The sequence below is a fragment of the Peromyscus eremicus genome, chromosome 3 (assembly GCF_949786415.1).
Source record: "Peromyscus eremicus chromosome 3, PerEre_H2_v1, whole genome shotgun sequence".
In the NCBI taxonomy this organism is placed as follows: Eukaryota; Metazoa; Chordata; class Mammalia; order Rodentia; family Cricetidae; genus Peromyscus; species Peromyscus eremicus.
This window is the reverse complement of record NC_081418.1, coordinates 102,827,671-102,849,669: the sequence shown is the minus strand read 5'-3', so window position 1 is coordinate 102,849,669 and position 21,999 is coordinate 102,827,671. Positions and strand designations below refer to the sequence as shown.

The 21,999-nt window shown below is 49.6% G+C and overlaps 1 protein-coding gene across 1 annotated transcript in view; it reads left to right on the top strand.

The window, feature by feature from the left end:
* Window positions 1-21,999, top strand: part of Nup210 (nucleoporin 210) — a 101,262-nt gene that overhangs the window by 54,390 nt on the left and 24,873 nt on the right. Inside the window, exons 17-25 of the mRNA XM_059258196.1 lie at window positions 3,969-4,161; window positions 4,861-4,967; window positions 5,615-5,719; window positions 5,812-5,913; window positions 15,991-16,119; window positions 17,247-17,374; window positions 17,487-17,622; window positions 18,995-19,057; window positions 19,176-19,355. Coding sequence (XP_059114179.1) covers window positions 3,969-4,161; window positions 4,861-4,967; window positions 5,615-5,719; window positions 5,812-5,913; window positions 15,991-16,119; window positions 17,247-17,374; window positions 17,487-17,622; window positions 18,995-19,057; window positions 19,176-19,355 — 1,143 coding nt within the window. The remainder of the gene's footprint in view (window positions 1-3,968; window positions 4,162-4,860; window positions 4,968-5,614; window positions 5,720-5,811; window positions 5,914-15,990; window positions 16,120-17,246; window positions 17,375-17,486; window positions 17,623-18,994; window positions 19,058-19,175; window positions 19,356-21,999) is intronic.

Genomic DNA, 21,999 nt, shown 5'->3' with positions numbered 1-21,999 from the left:
GAAGGAGAGCTTTGCCTTTGATCCACACCCTTCTGTTGAAAGCTTGGTTAGCACAGCTGTAATACCTGGGGCTTGAGGACCAGCCTTCATCTCTCCTGTTGGAGTCCAGCATAGCTGTTTCCCCTGCTGCTGTGCTGTGGATCTGTGGGGTGGTTCTGCCTTCTCTGGCCCTTGCTCATCATTGGAGCTAAGAATGAACACTCCACAGACCTGCACTTACCTCCTCCACTGGCTTCACTTGGGCTGGTAAGGGTGGTGTAGAGTAAGATGTACAGCTTCTGCATACTCTCCGCTGACCCCACAGGGATCCTGTAGAATATGTACCTTGCTCCCTCTCATCAAGATAGGGAGTGTTACAGGCTCAGAGCCTGAAGGTGGCTCAGTCTCAGTGTCTACTGCAGAGTGAATGATCATCTTTTTCTGGCCTCTGAGTGAGCTGCTCAGGAGAAGACTTCTCCATCTTGACTTAGAGACCTGTTGAGATGAAATCTTGAACTCACTACCTGCTTCAAGCTTTTTTAGCTTTTTGTTGATGTGTTATTGCACATTTATGGGGTGCACTGTGATTAATTCCATGCATGCATGTAGTATGAGCTATCAAATCAGGATGGGGAGGTCTCCTTCTCAAATATTGATGGTTCCATTGTGTTGGGGAGCTTCAGACTGTTTCCTTGCTGTTCTTTATATATTATTCTGGTATTTAGTTGCCTCTCTGCGCTGCAGAACCCCAGAGCTTACTGCTCCCTGTGTTCAGCATCTGCTTCCTATCCCCTTCTGCCCCTCCCCTCTCTTCCCAGCCTCCAGTGACGACCCCTCCCGCGCTCTACTCTGCTTCCGTATTGTTTTAGCTACCACATGTGTGTGAGAGTCCACATCACCCCTCTCTCTCTCCCTCTCTCTGCCTGGTTTGCCTGCAAGTTTTACCTTCTAGTTCACATCTGTTTTGTGTAGTTGTCCTTGGTGGAAGGGACAACATTGTGCTAAGTTTGGATCTTCAGGAAACATCTGCCTGCTGGGTCCCCTGCCAGAGGTAAAGAGCCAGAGTCAGTGCACAAGTTCTTTTTTGTTTTTTGTTGTTTTTTTTTTTTTTTTTTTTTTTTTTTGGTTTTTCGAGACAGGGTTTCTCTGTGTAGCTTTGCGCCTTTCCTGGATCTCACACTGTAGACCAGGCTGGCCTCGAACTCACAAAGATCCACCTGGCTCTGCCTCCCGAGTGCTGGGATTAAAGGCGTGCGCCACCAACGCCCGGCTCAGAGTCAGTGCACAAGTTCTACTATGAGCCCAGCACGAAGGAACATGGGGCTGGGTTCAAGCCCCACCTCCTGTGGGAGCCAGCCCTTGCTGGTGATAGAGACCAGTGCTGGGGGTTATGTGACTGGATGTAGAGTCCAGAGAGTAGCCATTATACGTTATTCTGTGTTTTCTGCTTAAACCTGCCTGTGGCTTCCAGTTGAGCCCGGTGAGAAAGCCAAGTCCCTTCTGTGGCCTTTGGGGCCTTGTGTCCCTGGTCCCTGGCCACTTTCACCTCTGTGCCTTTCATGCTTGAATGTCTTCTTGTTCCCTCCACCTCTGTCAGTGCTTGGGGCTTAGGTAGGCTGAGCCCTGGGGCTTGTAGCTTCCCTATCCCTGGCCCCAGCCTCCCTCATTTCTTCATCCAGATTCTCCTTTGTCTTTGGCTTCACTTAAAGATGCACCTGCCTCAGCACACCTGATCCCCCCTCCCACTTCTCCCACTCCCAAGTACGCACAGTGACCTATCACTATACAATTTGATTGCCTAGTTTAGTCTCTTGCTGGCTCCTGCTAAGAGCTCAGCAAACATCCTTGGGCAAGTGAGCAAACCCAGGAGCATGCTGTCCCTGAGTCCTTCTGGGAGGCACCCTCATGCAGACTGAGGGATGCTAAGATAGCAAGGGCATGGGGAGTGGGTGCCTACCTGGAGAGCAGGGGCCTTCACGTTGGGCAGTCTGTGCTGCTGAGCTGCAGCAGGGCAAAACCAAATCAGATCTAGATATGTCTCCCTTGTCTTTAAGCATTGGTGAGGAGCTGAGCATGGTGTTTGTTTCCGGTCTGTCTGTGGTCAGACTGGGTGAGTCCAGAGCTGCCTCTGGTTGAAAGGAGTACTGTGACTGTGGAGCTTGACTCAGAATGGACTATGTGTTGTTGGTGTCAGCAAGAAGTAATGGGCCTTGGACACAGAACTGCCATGTGATCCATCAGTCCTTGCATTCCTGAGCCATGAGCCGGCCATTCAGGCATGGCCCCTGCGATTTATGGTCTCATTAGAGGACCTTGAAGAAGATATATCCCCAAGGTGCATCTGGGTGCAGTATCAATTTAATTTTATAGCTCTCCAAATCCAGAGGCCACCTAGGACGTGTTTGCAGAGTAAATTATTGGCAAGGTGAGACACCAGAGTGGAGTCAACCAGCAGGAATGACAGATTGCAGGCAGACCAGGTCCTCTTCTTACCAAGATTGGGTGCCACTTGTATACCAGGGGACTAATTAGTCCAGGCTGGGTTGAGCTGGTGCCTAAGGAGAAACCAATGTCATAGGAAGTCCTTGGAGAATCTGACCTGCCGTCTTCTACCCTAAGCCTGTGAGACTGAGCAAGTTCTGTAAAGTGTCTGAGCCACAGCCTTCCATTTTGTAAAGTGGGAAAGTTGCAGTCAGCCTGCAGGCATGCTTGCACAGAGCTGATGTCTCTCCCAGAAAAGCACTCATTTTCTACCAGAGGTTGAATCTGGGAGAAGGGGTGAGGTGCCTGGGGACAGACCTCTGCGGTTCCTGCCCACACCCACAGTTCCCCAGCTTGTGTCCTGCCCAGTCATTAAAACCCTTGGTGTGCCCAGGTGATGAGCTGAGGTGCTGCCACGAAGGGCACTATTCAATTTCAGCATGCTTGGTCAGGTGTTGTCTGGAACTGGGTGAGCTACAAGAAGTTGGAGAGGGATCCTGGAGGCAGAGGCAGGGAGCTTGGCGGTAACATCAGTCAGGATATGCTTTGCTGTGCCGCAGTAACAGCCCCCAACCCCATAGCTCCACATCTTAACTCTGTAGTGTAAGTTCAGCTCTTGCCTGTGTGGTGCATGAGTCTCAGCTTGTCCATCACGAGGAGCCATTGTGCAGAAAAAGAGATTGTACTTAGGTCTTAGAGGTCCCCTCCAGAATTGTCACAAATCACGTGTCATATCTCACTCTCCAGACTCAGTGATAGTTACCCTTAGGTGAGAGAGGACAGTTCTTCCTTCTGGGCTATGCCTGAATGGATTAGATCATTGGTAAATGGTATTGGTAAATAGTGTGAATTTGTCTTTCAAATAACCACACAGGATTCATATTTAAAAGAATATCCCAGAACTAGTGAGAGGGCTCAGTGGTTAAGAGTACTTGCTGCTCTTATAGAGGACCAGGTTCAGTTCCCAGCACCCACATGGTTCACAACCATCTATAACTCCAGTTACAAGGGATCTAATTACCTCTCTGGCCTCTGCAGGCATGAGGGGTACATATATACATGCAGATAAACTCATACACATAAAATAAATAAGTCTAAAAATTTTTCTTTTTTTTTAAAGAAAATCCCAACAAATTGGTTCTGCTTCCTACCCTGACTAAAGAAGCCAAGGATGGAGACCTTTGTGCCTTCCTGGGTAGGAAGAGCTGGAACCAAGGGTCGATCCAGGCTTGGGGCTGCCTCTGCTTGGCTGCCTCCTTGCTATACACCCTCTGTGCCATTTTGTTAGGTAAAAGGGGAGTCATTATCCCTCATGGAGAAGTAGGAGCCATTTTGGACAGGGCTTTGGGGCACCTTAGTGGTGACATTCCTGAGCATTGGTTTGCAGTTTATCTCCACCCCTTCATCAGGACCATCTGAGCCCATAAGGGAAACAGCTGACTTCATGACATTACCTGTGGCAGAGAGTACTGGATGTGGCCACAGCATCTGATCTCTGTTTCTTTTAGGTTCCAGTATCCAGTCACCGAAATCCTCTGTTAGACTTGGGTGCCTATGACCAACAGGGCCGGCGATTCGATAACTTCAGCTCTCTGAGCATCCAGTGGGAGTCCTCCCGGCCATTGCTGGCGAGCACCGAGCCTGACCAACCCATGCAGTTGGTATCCCAGGATGATGGGAAAGGCCAAAAGAAACTGCATGGTGAGCCAAATCTTGAGCCAGAGGGTGGAGGAGCCCTAGACACCAGGAAAGTCCTGCACTGCTCTTGCCTAGGACCTCAGGTGTCTGGGGCTTCCCTTCATTTAGAGCTAAAGCGTGGAATAGAGAGAGAGCTCATCTTCCACCCCACCCCCTTTTTTTGAACGAGAGTCTCATTGTAGCTTTGGCTGGCCTAACTATGAAGAACAGGCTGGTCTCCAACTCTCGGAGATCCACCTGCCTTTTCCCTTGAAGGGATTAAAGGCATGTGCCACCACACCTGGCTACTGTGGTTTTTGGTTTTTGGTTTTGAGACAAGGTCTTCCTCTGCAGTCAAGCTGGCCTCAAACTTGAGATCTCGAGTGCTGGGACCCCAGGCATGCACCAGTACGCCCAGCTTCACTTTGCTCCTTTAATCCCATATGGGCATGTGAGGTAGGAACTCGGGGCTCAGGATCCAGAGCAGAAAGGTCTCCTGTCCCAGGTCCCTTGGCCATGCTGTGACAGTGACAAACTTCCTCAGCAGCCCAATGTCAAGCCTGTCTTCTCAGCTTACCTCAGCAACTCTGTTCTTGGCCTGTTAACCCTTACAGGACTCAAAGCCTCAGCAAACTCAGTTACCTGTTTTTTAAACCTGAAACTGAATCGGCAGCAGGAGGTGGCCCCAAGGTGACTAACATTTGTTCCCCTCTCTGCCCTCAGGTTTGCAGGCAGTTTCGGTTCATGAGGCCTCAGGAACCACGGCCATCTCTGCCACGGTGGCTGACTACCAGCAGTCCCACCTGAACGCAGCCAGAGTGAAGCAACCGGTATGTGCCAGAGGACACCAGTGGGTGGGACCATGGGCAACACCAGGATGTCTCCTGTTTCTTGTGGATTCTGTCTGGTGTGACCTCCCTTGCTCCTTCCTTGCTAGGGATCAGTCCCTGATTGATTCTTCTCCTCTCCCCAGCATCTCTTAAGGGCTTCAAGCAGATCTGCTGCTTCTGGGGGACCAGTAGGTACATATGAGGAATTGGAAGGGTCCCCCAAGAATGGTCCTGTCTGGATGATACCCACCTCCCAGGCCACCCCATAAGCTGCTACTGAAATGGTGTGGAGGCAGTAGATACCCGAGGGCAGGGGAAGTGGGGGCTTGCATCCTAAGGAGCCCAGATGCTGAGACAAGGAAGCTTCCATTCTTACCTCTTCCAGGAACTTGCTAGCTTTCGAGTGGCCTCACTGGGCTCCCCACTGGAGCCTCACAGCCCATAGACGCCCCTTTAAGACCTTCACATATGCTTCTGACCTCTCCGGGGCTCTCTCTACCTCCCAGGCCTCCCCTGGGTACTGACACTGCTTGAAGCTTCTGTTCCTGGAATGAGGCCACTCCCTGGGGCATCTAGCCCTGCTCTTCTCGGAGGTAGCTGGTGATGCCCTTGTCTTCTGTCTGACAGTGTTGGCCTTTCCTTTTCAGCATGACCCTCTAGTGCCTGTGTCAGCCTCCATCGAGCTTATTCTTGTAGAAGATGTGAGGGTCAGTCCGGAGGAAGTGACCATCTATAACCACCCCGGTGTCCAGGTATGGCCCTTTGCCCCCACCACCCTTCCAAGCATGGCACCCTGCACTCTGCCACCCAGCCTGACCTCTTCCATCCCCACATCTCCCTCCAGGTGGAACTCCACATCACAGAAGGCTCTGGCTACTTCTTCCTCAACACAAGCACCCCGGACATCATCAAGGTGGCCTACCAGGACACTCGGGGCGTGGCTATGGTAAGCTTGAGCATCAGGATCCCAACTGTCTAGTCAGGTTGACAGATTATTTCAGAAAGCCGCACTTAATAACACCCACCTTGTACTGAGCAGGGCCTCGAGATTCTGAGTCGCTCTGCAGTGTCTGTCGTTCCCATGCCACCTCTGCGCTTTCTCTTCTGTGTCTACGATTACTCGCACTGTTAATTACCTAATTCTTTCCTTTCAGTCAATCTTCCGATTCATCTTTTAATTATCCTTTTATTACATAAATGGCTTTATGATAACCCTGAGAAACTTTCATTTCAAAGCTCCACTCTTCATGTTCTCCTAGCTCTCCACAGTGCCCACTTCACCCTCCTCCACTCTTACAGACAAGGTCCTGGTTGGACCTCTGGTGTGGAGGAATGGAGCGTCCTGGTTTCCTCATGCCCTGAGTTGCTTTTTTTCTTATTGTGTGGCCTGTAGTTAGCTTACTTGTACTTTTAGCCCTTCTTTTTATTATACAGGATCTGAGTTCTTTAAGCCCTTTTTCTTTTTGATGATTTAGTTTTATGCGTATGAGCATCTGCCTTCATGCATGTATGTGTACCAAGTACATGCAGTGCCCTCGGAGGCCATGAGAGGATGCTAGATCACCTGGAACTGAGGTTAGAGCTGGTTATGAAAGGCTATGTGGTTATTGGGAACCAAACCCAGATCTTCTAGAAGAGCAGCCAGCCCACGTTCTTAACCACTGAGCCGTCTCTCCGGCCCCTAAACCTTCTTTTCTTAATAGAGCCAAAGAGTGAAAACAAAGAACTGTCGTAAATGTCTCACTTGTGTCTGACGGGGTATTTATGCAGTCATTAAATGGAAAGTTCCTCCTGAAAGGAAGTCCAGAATGATACCCACCCACACAGTGTCCCCACTTGCCAGCTAGGGCATTGCCACCAGGCAGCTCTGAGCCCAAATTTTGCTTCCTCTGTTGAAAGTGTACTTGCCTCATTCCCAAAGAGTCACGGCTCCCCTGGACTCTGAGGTTGCCCACACTGACATGGTCCTGGAAAGGAGGGGTGTGGCTTCAACTCAGGAAGTCTGGTTGACTGGCTGTCTATGATTCTCCAGGCCCTTTACTTTTGGCCTTGCCTTGCTCCTGCACCTGAACCCTTGAAGGCTGGCCATAGCACGGGGGCACCTGCGTTCCAGGGAGGGCCATGATCCAGGCAGTGACCTAGGCCTAGCTCCTGTTTTCAGAAACAATGGAGCATGTTGCCCATTCCTACTCAGGAGTTGGTGGCATAGCTCCAATCATATATTGGTGTTTGTGGGTTTGTGGGGCACATTTGTTTCTCCTGATTTTTGCCTCCACCAGCTATCTTAGCCTAGAGATCACAAAGTTAATGGCCCTGAGCTGGACAGGTGTAAAGTGAGAGGAACAACTGAATGTAAGGAATATGCCTGGAAGTGTTGGACTCAAGGGTTAACTGTGATGCTGGATATCAGGAGATGGTGGGGACAAAAGGTAAACCAGAGGGCATGAGCCTTACCGGGGCTGGGGGAGGGTTGGCAGTGTGTGCCTCTGTTGATTCCTTTGTTCCTGGTACTAAAGGGTGATTCCCCTACATCTCATCAACTTCGTGGACTGTGCAGAAGTTCTTAGTAGATTCACAGATGTGAGCAGCCATCACCATCATCATGCTTAGAGTGTTTGCATGCCTGGAAAGGAAACCCTATAGCCACCTGTCACCTTTGAGTTCTTCCAAACTCATGCCCTGTCCCAGCTTTCAGTGACTACTAATGTATTGCCTAACTGTAGATTTTCCCATTCTGCACAGTTCGAGTGAACGGAATCACAAAGCATGTGGCCCTTGCCTAGCATATGTTTCCATGTTGTAGAATGTTCCAGAAGCTCATTCCTTTTTATGGCTGAGTATGGCTGTGCCACCTTTCGTTTGTTCATTCATCCATTAGTTGATATTTGGGGGCTTCTGGTTTTGTTTTGTTTTTTTTTTTTCCCTTCAAAACCAGGACTTCATATGGCCTGGAGCTCAATTTATAGCTAAGGCTGTCCCTTAGCAAAGGATAATTGATCTTCGGCTGTTCTTACCTCTCCACTTCTGGGATTGTAGGTGTGCACCACCACACCTGTTTTTATGTGGTGCTGGGACTCCAACCCGGTGCTTCCTGTGTGCCAGGTGGGCACTCCACCACCTGAGCTATATGCCTAGCACTGGTTTCTGTCTTTACTGTTGAGAATACTGCTGCTGTGAATGTTTGTGTACGGGAGAAATTTTTGAAATTTTTTTTTATATGTACAAGTATTTGTCTGCATGTGTGTAATGTACAACATGTACATGCCTGGAGGCCAGAAGAGGGTGTCAAATCTCCTGGAACTTGAGTTACAGATGGTTGTGATCTGCCATGTGGGTTCTGGCATCTGAAAACAGTTCTTCTGGAAGAGTAGCCAGTGCTCTTAACTGCTGAGCCATTTCTCCAGCCTTGTGTGTTTTTTGTGTGGATACATCTTTTTACATCTGTTTACATGCCCAGGAATGGGAACTCTGTATATAATGTTTTGAGGAACCCCTGACTGTTTCCCACCAGCACCGGATGAGAGTGCCTGTTTCTCCTCATCCTTGTGAACATTTGTAATTATCAGACCTTGATATTCCAGCCACTCCAGTAGGTGCAGGTGACTTCTCCTTGTGAGGCAGATTTGTAGTCCCTGATGAGTGAAGTCATTCGGCTTATCTTTGTGTTTCATTCTTGTGTCTTCTTGGACAAATGTCCGTTTAGATCCTTTGCTTGTTACTCTTTTTTGTTAAGTTGTAGAATACCATATTATATTCTAGATAAAAGTCATTCATGAGATGTGATATGCACATACTTTTCATTCAGGCTTGTCCTTTTGCTTTCTTGGTAGCATGCTTTCAAGCTTATGTTTTTAATTTTGGTTAAAATAAAAATAATAAAATAAATAAAAATTTTAAATGTTGGTTCAGTATAATATCTCTTTAAACTTTTTAAAGTTACATTTATTTATATGTTTATTTTGTTGGGGGTGGGTGAGCATGCATGCCACAGCACTCATGTGGAGGACAGAGGGCAACTTGCAGGAGCTGGTTCTGTTTCCACCGTGTAGGTTGTGGGGATTGAACTCAGGTTATGAGCCTTAGCCGAGAGCGGTCTTGCTGGGCTTCCTTCTGTGCTCCTGTGCTTCCTGTCACCCTGACTCCATGGCAAATGGAGCGTCCGAAGATTTACCTGTTGTCTTCTGCGCTTTGTCTACCCCGAGTGTGTGATGGGAACCCAGGACCTTTCTGGTGTGTGTGGCTGTCCATCTGTCCTAGCAGGAGCCATTGCTCTCTTTTGTCTGCACTGGATGATTTTGGTGTTGATGTCAAAAGCCAGTAGATCAGAGACAGGAGCTTAGTTCTGAGGCCCCAGCTCTGCTTCAGCTCTGTGTTGACCTGCGTGTCTTTACTTGTGTCGGTCACAGTGTAGATCACCATTGCTTCAGAGCAAGTGTGACCGTCTGTAAGTGTGAGCCTTCTGGCTCTTTCAAGTCTACTTTGACAGTTTTGGATCCCTTACAGTTCAATATAAATTATAGAGTCAACTTGTCAACTTAATCGTGAAGCCAGCGAGAGTTCTGCCAGGACTTAGGTTGGCCCCTTAACCATATTCACAGTCTCTGTCCATGAGTGTGAGGTGTTGCCCTGGCACCTGTGCCTCCTTTGATGTCTTTTAGTAGTGTTTCCATTTGAGTGCTAAGTTTTATACTAGTTTTGCTGAATTTATTTCTAAGTATCCTTTTTCATGGTAATAATTGTAAATGGAATTGTTTTCTTAAATTTTATTTTTCTAACATGTGTCTTATTTCTGCGTATTGGTTTCATATTGTGTAACCTTGCTGAACTCTTAGGAGTTTTTAGTGAATTCCCTAGGTTTGTGTTTTTGTGGATGTGTGTGTGTGTGTGTGTGTGTGTGTGTGTGTGTGTGTGTGTGTGATGTCATGTGTGAATACAGGTAGTTTGACTCCTTCCCTTCGAATTTGGAAGTTTTAATTTCTTTTTCTTGCCATATTGTCCTGGCTACAGTCTCTAGTACAGTGTTGAATAGAAGTGATGACAATAGCCACCGTTGTCTTACTCTAGACTATGAGGAGAAAGCTGGCATCCTTCCACCACTAAGCACGATGTGGGCATTTTATAGATGCCCCAGATGGGGTAGTGTCCCAGGGACTTCTAGGCTAGACTGAAAGTGTATATTTTTAAGTGTGTTTATGAGGATAAGGACAGCTAACATTCCTCACCCCACCTTGCCTCTGCTAGCGTAGGTACAGATTGGGCCTCCAGAAGAAAACAGATTCAGTCTCTCCAAGGTTTTGTCTGATTCCTAGAGCTTCCAGCAGGCAGTGAATGGGCATCTTTCTGATGCTATCTGCCCTGCCCCGCTCAGGACTTCTCTCTCCACCTGTGAGAGAAGGGTGCAGGGTATTGGACAATGGTGCTGTTCCCGTGACCAGAGAGTAAACCTCTGCTTCCACCATGCAGGTCATCTTTGAGAATGCCCTTAAAGGAGTGTGGTCACATTGTAGAGCTCTGGTCACAGACACATTGAGATTGTCATAGGCCTTTCTGCTGCCAGACTAGATGACATTGGACTTGGAGCAGATGCCCACTGCATCTCCTTTCTCTTCCATGATTGGTGAGGTGGAGACTAGCTCTTGTACAAAGGCCTTCATAGACACATAGATGGTGGTAGTGCAGACCACTGCAGAGGTAGGAGAAATCCAGCACTTCAGTGACCAGCAAGCTAAGGAACCTAAGGACATGCTTATGAGTAAGGATGCATGTGGTGCTGCCTGATTCGGGTTCATAACCAGCCATCTCTGCATCTTGTTTAGGTTAATGAAGAGACAGCATCAGAGAAGCCAGGTGAGAGATGGAGAAAGGTAGCAGAGGGGAGTGCTAGGGGTGCACCTCACTCCAGATTCCTACCTGTGTTCTAGCTTGGCTCTGTGCAAGGCTGACTTAAATAAAATACTGGTGAGTTAATGGTCAGCAAACACTCTGTGTCCACATGCAGCTAATTTAGGACCTGTGGGAATTGGTCATAGCAACCATGAGAGGGACATACATACATACATATGCTGCTGGAAGATTCCAAGGCACCTAGGATGCTCCTTTTCTAAACTTCCTGATGTGACTGTCTGCATTGCAAGAGGCACTGGCTCTGTTCATGGCTTGGGGACCATTTGTTTTTCTGTTCCTCCTCTACTGTCTTCTTATGATTTAGGTCTGTGTTTTCTAATCTGTTTTAATTTCCTTTTTAAAAGTTTTTTTTTTTTTTTAAATTTTGGTGTATGAGTGTTTTGCCTGCATGTATGTGTGCATCACATGCGCGCAGTACCTGCGGAAGCCAGAGGAGGGCATCAGATCCCCTGGAGCTAGAGTTACAGATGGTTTTAATCCCATGTGGGTGCTGGGAATAGAACCCAGGTCCTCTGGAAGAGCAGCCAGTGCTCTTAACCACTGAGCCATCTCTCCAGCTTTTTTATTTTTAAGACCCTGGGGTCTCCCTACATTTCCTGGCTGACCTTGAGCTCCTTGGCTCAAGTGTTCCTCCCACCTCAGCCTTCTGAGTAGCTGGAGCTGTAGGTGTGATGCTCATACTTTTTCCAAGCATTTTCATTGTTCCCTTTATAAAAGAAGGAATAATTGCACAGCCCTGTGTGTGAGTGTGCCTTGTCAAAGCTTGACACTAGGAGGAAAAGCTTCAGTTGAAATTCATCCACACATCGGGAAACATACCTTATCTTTGTGTTCTTCTAGAGATTAAAAATAACTTCCCGCTATCAAGAAGAGGGGAATTTGAAATCAGGAGAGGTATGTCTGTTGCCACAGCAACCAACTACAGTTTCTCTTAGTCAGGTTGCCCTTCGTGAGTAAGCTGAGGATAAACCTATGGCCAGAAGAAAGACCTTTCATCCAGGAGCGAGTGCTCTTCAGAGTCAATTTTTGGCTTGGCTCTGTGTATAGGTGGTGAGTACACCACATCTGGAGTTATTCAAATAGAAGCTGGAACCTTTGTTTAAAAGACTCAAGGATTCCAGCACTACCACTTCCTCTAGAGGACCTCTGAGCTACTTCAGACACTGCCATTCTTGGGTTACCACTGTGTGAGTATCAGTGCCCCCATCCTCACAGAGTCACAATGGGCTGTAGCCATTCTGTCCCACGGCAAGCACCCTGGGAAGGCACCTTGGAGGCAGGCCTTCTGAGTGTGGCATCTGTCCCAGCAAGTTCCATGGAACACTGACCTTGGGTCTCTGCTTTCTCCTCTGACTGCTTCAAGGGGAAATCGGGTCCTATTTCCTTCTCCCTCTCCCGAACCTGCAGGATCTTTCAGAGTGTTGATGGGCTGTGACGGGTGCTCCCAGCTTCCTTCGGAAGGCTGTCTCTGAAGGACACATTTGCACATTTCTTTGGCATTTTGCAGCTGTTAATTAGCAGCATTCTCATTTCTCTTCTTCACAGACAAGAAAGCTCACAGCCGTTCTCACGTAGCTCCTAGACAATGCTTCGTTCTTCTCTATTGATAGGGATTTGAAGCTCCACAATGGCTCCTGTATGTATGTAGTTGTCTTCTCAGTGTCTTTGGAGGAGATCTGAGTGCGCAATGCAGGAAGCAGGCTGTGGTGGAAGTTTTCATGCCCACACAATGAACCCCAGGCTGAGCAAGGCTGATTAGTTTTGCTCACACAGCCCCCAGAACCCTCTGCAAGGGGCCTTTATTTTATTTTTGGCTGGTTTGCACAGAAGAGTGTTTACCTGATTTAAACTCAGGATTTCTTCCTCCTCAACCATTCCTCATATTTCATGAGTCCTCTGAGCTTAGCCTGTCACTGAGAGCTTGGTGTGCCCTGAGCACTTGACACTTTTTTCTACTGTGTTCATTCAGCAAAGCTCTAGTGCAGAGTATGGCGGTAAGAAGGAATAAGGCTTGCAGGCTCTGCTCTGGTGAGCCATAGTAGTGCTTTTTTACCGCTCAGTACTGCAGTGTGTGGCCAGCCATGATGCCCTGGGGCATAGCAGAAGTACACTGGGGATGAGTTGGTAGGAGGTGACAGGTTGTAGAGCTTGAATTCAGCTGTGCCCTGTGTCTTCTGTGAGGCTGTTGTGGATGGTGTGGTGCCTAACCCCTGCTTTCACTCTTGGGAACAGAGCTGACCACTGCATGAAGTTTTATCTAGGCTGAGACTCTTGGATACCTGTGGTTTTCGTGTGAGCTCTGGTCATCCCTGTAGACTGACGGGTGAGAGATTAAAGACATGGGTCCCAGTCCTCTTACATGGTAACTTGACTTACGTCATGGCATTGATGAGTACATCAGAAGAGAGAGAAGCTAATGGTCCCATTGATGGTCAGAAATATTACTAGGGTCTTTATCCATCTGAAAATGTCACATGCCACAAGTCTGAAGTGTGAATTGGGGCCCAGGAAGGCGGGGCTGGTGAGCTCATGGGCCATACAGTTTCTTAATGAGGAGTAATGCATTCATCATCTCCAAACTGATGATAGAACTTTCCCTTGGGCTCAGTACTTGATGACATTCTCAGGTGGCACTGTCAACACTTAGAAATGAGAATTCATTCCAGACACCCCCACCACCTTTTCTGAATGCTCCTGAATGCCCATCAAGAAGCATGTGAAGTTACAGACTCTTGAGAAGTATAAGCCACCTACACAGTCTAGTGAGGAGTGCTCCAAGGTCTCCATGGGACTATGAGCTAGTGGTCAGCTCTTTACTTCTCTCCGTGTTGTTTCTTTGTCTTCAGAGTGACCTCACGCACAGGACTCAAGGCTTTGTTACAGGCCAGAATGAGCTGAAGTGAGTCCAGGAGTGGAGCAGCCAGACTTCGCTGCTTCCCCACATGCAGCCTGGTGCTGTCCTCCCCTTCTGTCATCTGGAAGTGGATGAATGTCCATCTTCTGGGAAGCCAAGTGGAAGAGGAATTGATTTCCCCACTGCCATTTTATGCTTTTGTTTAAAATGTGCAAAGTAATTTTTTTTTTTGAAGGACAGAGAGGAAAACAAAAAAGAAAAAGCCCACCCACGCCTGTATTGCCCACGTGGGTCTGTCGGCAGCGGGTGCACCGTGTAATTTCCTCAGGTTATAAAGGACATGCCAGCTCCTGACAGCAGCAGCTCCTGCATGTGCGTCAGACAGGGGGCTCAGGTCATGTTCTCAGAGGTGCTCATTCCTCCATGCAATTTTGCATGAGTTTTCTTTAGGGGAAATGTAATAGCCGTCCACAGCAAAGCCTGATGACTGGTGGCTTTTCCACCCGTAGTTAATGCTAGGCTGGCTAGCAGCAACAGCTCAGATCCCACAGCCATCATTTTGGAATGTAAGTGTGATTCCCACCCTGGGATCCTTGTTAATCTACTTTAAGCCATCATATTAAATAAGCCAGGCACACCTCATCTGCTTGAATGTGCCCTGGAGCTCAGTTACACCTGCGTAGAGCAGCTTGGCCCAGCTTTCCAATTTTGTCTACCCCCAGCTACCCGTGGGCTTAGGCCTTTCCTAGCTTAGACTCTCCCTACTGGCCCTCTCCTCTCCTCTACTCCTCTTCTGTTTGCTGAAGGCCCCGTTTCCCTGTGAAGGAGGCAGTGCCCCCAGGATGGGGAACTGAGCCACCACAGTTGGATCTCTATCTCCCCTTCAGGCTGTTTCCACCCTGCCTTTGAGGCATGGCTTGCTCTCCTGTCCTTTAAAGCTGTTGGATCAGAATCCATAAGGTCTATGTTCTCTGTGGAGTTCTTCAGAACTTCCCATTCTTAGCCAAGCTAGTTCTGCTCTGCAGAGCTACAGCAGTGTTAAGCACCTGGTTTCTGTGCTTTGTCAGAGACTCGCTCTGCCGGCCTCTGTCTGATCAAGGTATGGAGGCTGGGTGCAGGCCGCTAGTGCCAGATACCAGGCTCTGTGAAGTCTTCTGAAGGTGGAGGTCAGCATGAAGGGGAAAGACAAGCTGAAAAATTCCCAACAGTGATGAGGGGAATTCAACCCAGTGGAGGAAAGAGCGTGCCTGTCTGGTGAGGGAAGTGAGGCTTGAAATTGGAGCCAGCAGCTGAGGGCTGGGGGAAGAGGCAGAAAGTTGGTTATTTTTCTTCGATGGAGAACCTGTTCGCACACCCCCCCACCGAACCCCCACCCCACAAATTCTTGGTATTGGAACTAGGTTTACAAATGCTGAACTGTTTGCTGAATGCATTTATACCCCTAAGCCCCACTGTGACAGACTGTAACTGGCCAAGTCAGTCACTCGCCCTGCCCCTGCCTGCCCAGCCTCAGAAGCCACCCAGCTGAAACACATGCCTGAAGGACATGTTGTGGCAAGTCCATGTTTGATAGTCAGATGTCCCCTGTGAGGAGCCACTGCAGCTGAGCCGGTGCTTGGAGCTGTGGTTGCTAAGGGGGTCTCTAGGGCTGCATGGGTAAGGAAGGGTAAAGGGTGCTATGGGAGCCAAAAGACTAGGAAACTCAGGCTTGTGTTTGTTCATTCACCTAAAACTTCTTAGTTGGTCATGACTTCAAGCAAAGCTGGGTTGCAGAGATGGGTAGGCCTGCAGGAGCTCGGGAGTGGGTGATCTGAGTGGTCTGTTATCAGGTCTGCTGTGCTGTGAATTCAAACAAGAACTCTGGAAACCACTGTCTGTCCCCAGTTCTACCAGCTCCTGACTTGCTGCTTCACATGAGACTCTGAGGGATGTGCTGCTCTTACTAGAGCCACCTGGCCAAGCCATCCTGGGTTTGAATCTTCTGCCTCCAGGTTACCGTGTATCCTCATCCATCACACTTTGATTAGCCCCCCCCCTTTATAGAATGCATAAAATTGAGATGTATGCTGCTTTAGATCCCTCTGGCACTAACACCCCATCCTCAGTTCATGCCCTGGCTGCTGGGGTGACAGAGGATCTTCTGTGTCTACTTCTAGCCTGCTAGTTCCTGAGTGCTGTTATCTCAGGAGGTAAGCTACTGCTAACAACCCCTTGAGCAGAAATGGGACCTACGGCCTTGTGACCCTGTCCACCTCTGCTTTGCAGGTGCACCCTCTGCTCCCAGGCTCATCAACTGTCATGGTCCATGACTTATGCCTGGCCTTCCCAGCCCCAGCAAAGGCCATCATTCATGTCTCGGACATCCAGGAGCTCTACGTTCGAGTGGTGGACAAGGTCAGTAGACACTTATCCTCACGGCTCCCTCTCTGCTGATGCACATAAAACAAGGACAGTATGTCCTGGGAAGTGTTTCCTTATATCCTTTGCTTTTCCTCCTGGGTCCTGCCTACCTCTGTCCCCTCCAGAGTAGCTGAACTTATGTTCCATCTCTGACTCCTGTGCCTCTTGTGGACAGTGCAGGCTGATGTCCCTGCTATATTTCTTCATCCCAGTTGTCATCAGTAAAGTTGGCAGTAAGTCCTGCCTGCAGGATTGACTGAATTAGCCTTGACTTGGGAATGCATGTCCTCTGGCTCACATAGGTTTATTCACCAGCCTGGCATACACCTTGCTGAGCATGGAGTTTTGCCTCAGCACGTAGGATGTGGATTCTTGGGAATTTCAGGGGCAATTGAGTAAAACTCAATACTGCCAAGTGCTCCTGTGATGTGAATGAACAGCAGACCGAGGTTTTCCTTTTGTGTGAGTGGGAAACTGATTTAGAGCTGAGATGGCTGAAGGTAGGCTTCCAGGGCTTGCTGCCCAGTCCCCGTTTACCTGTGCTGATGAAAGGTTAGTCATTGAAAGAGGGATGTTCAGGCAGCTTAAAGCTAAGAGTCTATTACCCAGCTTCAAATACTCCCCTGGGTATTTTCTTATGGAGACAGGCTGGCTGTATATCTCAAGCTGACCTTCAACTCACTATCCTCCTGCCTCAGCCTCCTGAGTGCCAGCACGGCCAGCTTCCCTTCAGCTTGCTCCCTGGATTCCTCGTCAGCAGGCACTCCGGGCCCTCCCTTCCTAACGTGCCTGCTGATGGACTGCACAGATTTGAGCTGTTCAGACACTAAGCCCCTCTGTGCCCGTGTTGTTCTAAGCTGTGTCCTGTCTCTCTAATTTGATTGGTAGCCCACCAGTAGGGAGAGGAGTCCATGCCTCGTGCTATGGCCAAGCCTCCCTAGTCCCCATATACTATAAACTCATCACTTTTCACTCGTTGATTGGCCAAGCCCAGACATCATTCTGGGTGAGTTGTCTGCAGTTCCCAAGCTCTGAGATGGAGGTTGGTGATGCTGAAAGCCTTGGGTGCCACATGTTGGGGGAATGATCCCTGAGATACCACTCCTGAGCCTGTGCCTTAGGTGGAGATCGGGAAGGCAGTCAAGGCCTATGTCCGCGTGTTGGACTTCTACAAGAAGCCTTTCCTGGCCAAGTACTTCACCTTCATGGACCTGAAGCTGCGAGCTGCCTCCCAGATAATCACGCTGGTGTGAGTCCTCACAGGAGTTGGGAAGGGTGTCCAGGGGATGGGGCTGATTCCCATTGTAGCTTCTCAGGCAGCTCTTCTTGGAGGAGGAATCCAGTGCTTCTTTCTGTCTCAGGACTCTCGATGAAGCTCTAGACAACTACACGGCCACATTCCTCGTGCATGGCGTGGCCATTGGCCAGACCAGCCTGTCTGCAAGCGTGACGGACAAATCTGGGCAGAGAGTCAGCTCCACCCCACAACAAATTGAGGTAGTTCTGCTCCTTTTGCTCTACGGGCTCCATCCTGGTTGGGCGTGTCTTTACCGTGGCAGGCTAGGATTTCAGCTGTAAGGAGAAGCCATGGGAAAGCCTGTCCCTTACCATGTCCTCTGAGCAGAGGGCATAGTCACCCAGCTCCCAAGTATGTGGATGGCAGCATTAGGTGCATAACCAAAGGGACCTTGAGGTGTTGGCTTCCTTCTGTGGCATAGGGGTCTAGGCAGTTCAGAGAAACGCTGTGCTGTGTCCCGTGGCAAAGGGACAGGCAAAGTTTTTTTCCAGAAAGCAGTGGCCAGGTGGAAGCCATAGACTGACTTTAGCTTGTATAGAACTGACTCCTCCAGTCAGTTCTGAGCCTTAGCCCAGGCCCAGGAGGGCCAAGAGCACCTGCCAGGGAGGGTAGTCAAGCAGAACGGGTCAGAAAGGGGACTCTTGGGGCAAGTTGTTCAGGATCAGCTGAGTTCTGAGGCCCCAACACTGTCTCAATGTGGTGTAGGCTATCCTGCATCTAGGTTTTCACAGGCACCCCACTATAGGCAGAGGTTAGGGCAGCCAGGGTCAGGCCACCTTGCCCAAGAATCTCCAAATACCCACTAGCAGCAGCAATAGCACCATGTTCTGCAGGCCCCGGCCACACAGGGGTGGTAGGCTTCATTGATCTGCCTTCAGAAGCGGGCGGAGGCGGTTTGTGCCTCCAGATGGAAGTGTGCCTTCCTCCTACTGGTGGTGAGGAATTCGTTTCTGCCTATAAATAGCACAGCCCAACCAAGACTAATTCTCAGCACAGAGCAGTCTCCACGCTCTCCTTGGAGCACTTCTTACATGTTTGACAAGCAGGAACTTGTGGGGGCTGTGGGGCAAAGTTGCTACAGAGATGAGGTGTCTACCTGGCTATTGACGGCTCCTGAGCCCTTTCTTCTGCGGGGAAATGGTGCAGCTGTTGAAGTAAAGCCCTATTCCAAGACAGTTTGCTTTTAGTAGAGCTGGAGGCAGCTTTCCAAAGAGGAATCAGAATTCTGGGGACCCCAGTCACAACTTCGGCAGACACCCTTAATTACCACAGGGCTTGTCAGACCCCAGTTACAGGGACCCGCCTCTGGCTTCCTAGGTCTCAGGTAGATTAGGCCAGAGGATTCCTGATGGGTCCCCAGGACGCCATCAGGAAGTACTAGTGCTGCTAGCTGGGGCCACACGTTGAGACCTGCACTGAGAGATCAAAGGTCATTATTCCTGTGGTCAGAGGTTTCCCCAGCACCGCCAGTCACCCCCAGCTGAGGGCTGTCCCCATGTTCAGTGCACATCCTGTGCAGCCAATATCAGCGTGCAGATGCCAGTCCTCTCTCTCTTCTACCTCCACATCCAGGTCTTCCCTCCATTCAGGTTGATACCCAGGAAGGTGACACTGATCATTGGCGCCATGATGCAGGTAGGAGCCACTGCAGGTCAATGTGGGCCTTCACGGTTGGCACCCTTACCCGCGTGGGATGATGAGGGCTCTCCAGCGTGGCAGGTCCCGACAAGAGCTACTGTTTCTCACTTCTTAGATCACCTCCGAGGGTGGCCCCCATCCTCAGTCCAACATCCTCTTCTCCATCAACAATGAAAGTGTGGCAGCAGTGAGCAGTGCTGGGCTGGTGCGTGGGCTCATGGTCGGCAATGGCTCTGTGCTGGGGGTCGTGCAGGCGGTGGATGCTGAGACTGGCAAGGTCATCATCGTTTCTCAGGTATCACCTATGCCACCGGTGATTGGCTTCTGGGAGTGGTTTTGGTGTGGTGGATTTCTGCCAGATTTGATCTCCGCCTCTTTGAGGACACCCAGACCTGAGATGGCTCTTCTCCAGACTAAGCCTCCTGGGTTCTTCCAGATGCTCTCTGAGATAAGATCACTAATATCCCCAGGGTACAGGTTCTGTAGTATATAATGAGGGTACCTGTGCTGGGGAACACCGATCTTGGTATTTTGGATTCCTCGGTACATGTTTCGCTACCTTCCCCCTCTGCAGATGAATTGTGTGGCACACCTGCTGGTGGCCCATGGCTGTTGTGGTGCTTCTGAGCCTTGGCCCAGGACTGCTTGAGGTTAGAGTTCTGGGTCCTTTTGTGCACTGTCTGCAGTGGGTCCTGATCATGTGGTGATGGGATGGAAGGGATGATTCCTGATGAGGTGCTCTCTGTGTAACAGCGTGCCTAAATTCACGGGTGGGTGCTGGAAGCATGGTGTATGACAGCCAGTAATTTCAGACCTAGATTTGTAGTTCAGTCTTCTGCTCATTTCCTCCTTAACTACTGGCCCACTGGCTCTGGCTGCTTAGGCTCTTTGGTGGGCTTATTTCCCAGTTGCTTTTTTTTTTTTTTTGGCCAGCAGGGAAGCTGGAAGCCTCAGTTGAAGCAGTTGTCTCCCCCTGGAGGCGTTCCCTGACCCACACCAGTGGGTTGCTGACAACAGGTGAACGTCAGTTTTCACAGATTGACAGCTTCCCTTTCTGTAATGCAGTGGGGGATCCTTTCCACTCCCAAGAAGGCCTAATGATAGAACCCAGAAGGGCATCTGGATCTCTCTCTCCCTCTCTCTCTCTCTCTCTCTCTCTCTCTCTCTCTCTCTCTCTCTCTCTCTCTCTCACACACACACACACACACACACACACACACACACACACACACCCCTCCACAGTGGCTCACATAGGCATCTTGGAAGGCTCCTGTGGTTCCGCTCACAGGAGAGCTTATGTGGTGTTCAAGCCTCAGTCACCCCATCCCTCTAGGAGGTCCCTTGTGGGCAGCCTGTACAACTCTCTACACCGGGAGCATCTAAGCACATGCCTGGGGGCCTGATGAGTGGCCACCCCCCATGGGCCTGGTAATCCTGGTCCCTGAGGCTGGCTTTGACCCAATATTGAGTTCATTGATTGGCTCCCTTTTCTAGCAGTTTCAGTATCTGCCTCCAAGAATCCAAGTTAAACCACAAAGTCTTTGAATGGCAGGGGCAGCTGGCCCAGTTCTGTGTATCGATTTGGTGGAGATGACAAGGAAGCACCGAGCATATCCCAGTGGTGTCCAGGGTTCACACAGGCATCCCAGAGAGTGAAATGAAAGACCCCAGGATGCCCTGCTCTGTTCCCTCTGTAGAAGGGACTGTGGCTTCAGAGATAGGCTCTTTTTTTCTTCTCCCATCTGCCAGAAGGCCCAGCCCTGGCCCTCCCGTGGCTTTCTCTCTACGCTTGTACTGGCTCTCCCTTCTCTCACCTTGCTGGGCCCTCTCCTTCACCTGTCTCCCATCATGGTCCTTGGCAGGGTGTGGGGGTTTTGTCACCAGCTATTCTGAGAGGCTCGGCTTGTAGCTTCCGCATCCACACTGGGCATATGATTCTGTCAGATGCTGCTGGCTCCATCTGTCCAATCCTGAACACACCAGCATCCCAAGGCCAAGGGGTGGTCCAGAGACAGCTAGAACTGAGCAATGAGAAAGATAAGGGAAAGAAGGACTTAGTGGGCACCTGTTATGAAACAAGCACTTGCCTAAATAGCAGGGCACTAGCTGGATGTCTTAGTTACTTTTTCTATTGCCATAACAAAATACCATGACCAAGGCAACTTTTAAAAGAAGATACTTAGTTGGAGTCTTGCTTAGTTTCAAGGTGTAAGTCCATCTCCATCATGGCAGCAGGCAGGCAGGTATGTGGAACAGTAGCCACAACCATGAGGCCGAGAGTGAAGACTGGGGATGGCATGGGCCTTTGAAACCTCAAAGCCCACTCGCAGTGACACACCTCCTCCAACAAGACCACACCTCTTAGTCCTTCCCAAACAGTTCCACCAACTGGGGACCAGGTGCTCAAATAAATGAGTCTCTGGGAGCCATGCTCATTCACACCACCACAGCAGAGAAGGAAGGTGGACTCCATAAGTGCAGTGTCTAAAGAGCTAAAAAGCTTATTAGCCCAACTCCCCTGTTAGTTAGCAGCATCTGGAGGAGCCAGTACAGTTAGTCTTTGGTCAGATTAATTGATTTATGGAGCTAAGGATAAAGGAAGATGTAAAACCTGCTGCCATCAGATGTGACTGGTTCCTCTACTCTTCCCTGTATCCTGGTGTGTCAGAGAGGCAGATAGGCTAAGTATGGAGTTGGGACTGTCTGTGGCCTATCCTGAGAGGTCCACACCGCCCAGAGAAGAACAATTCAGGGTCCTGGTCCCCTGTCTATAGTTCTGAACTATAGCAGCTGGCTCAGATAGGATAGGGCTGCAGGCCCAGGACCAGACTGGAACTCCCAGTGTTGGGGGACAGAAAAGGCTGGTCCATGGAGTGAGCCATCCTCAAAGCATACCTTCACAGGCAAAAGAGTATGCTGCTGGTGTTTCATAGCTGGAC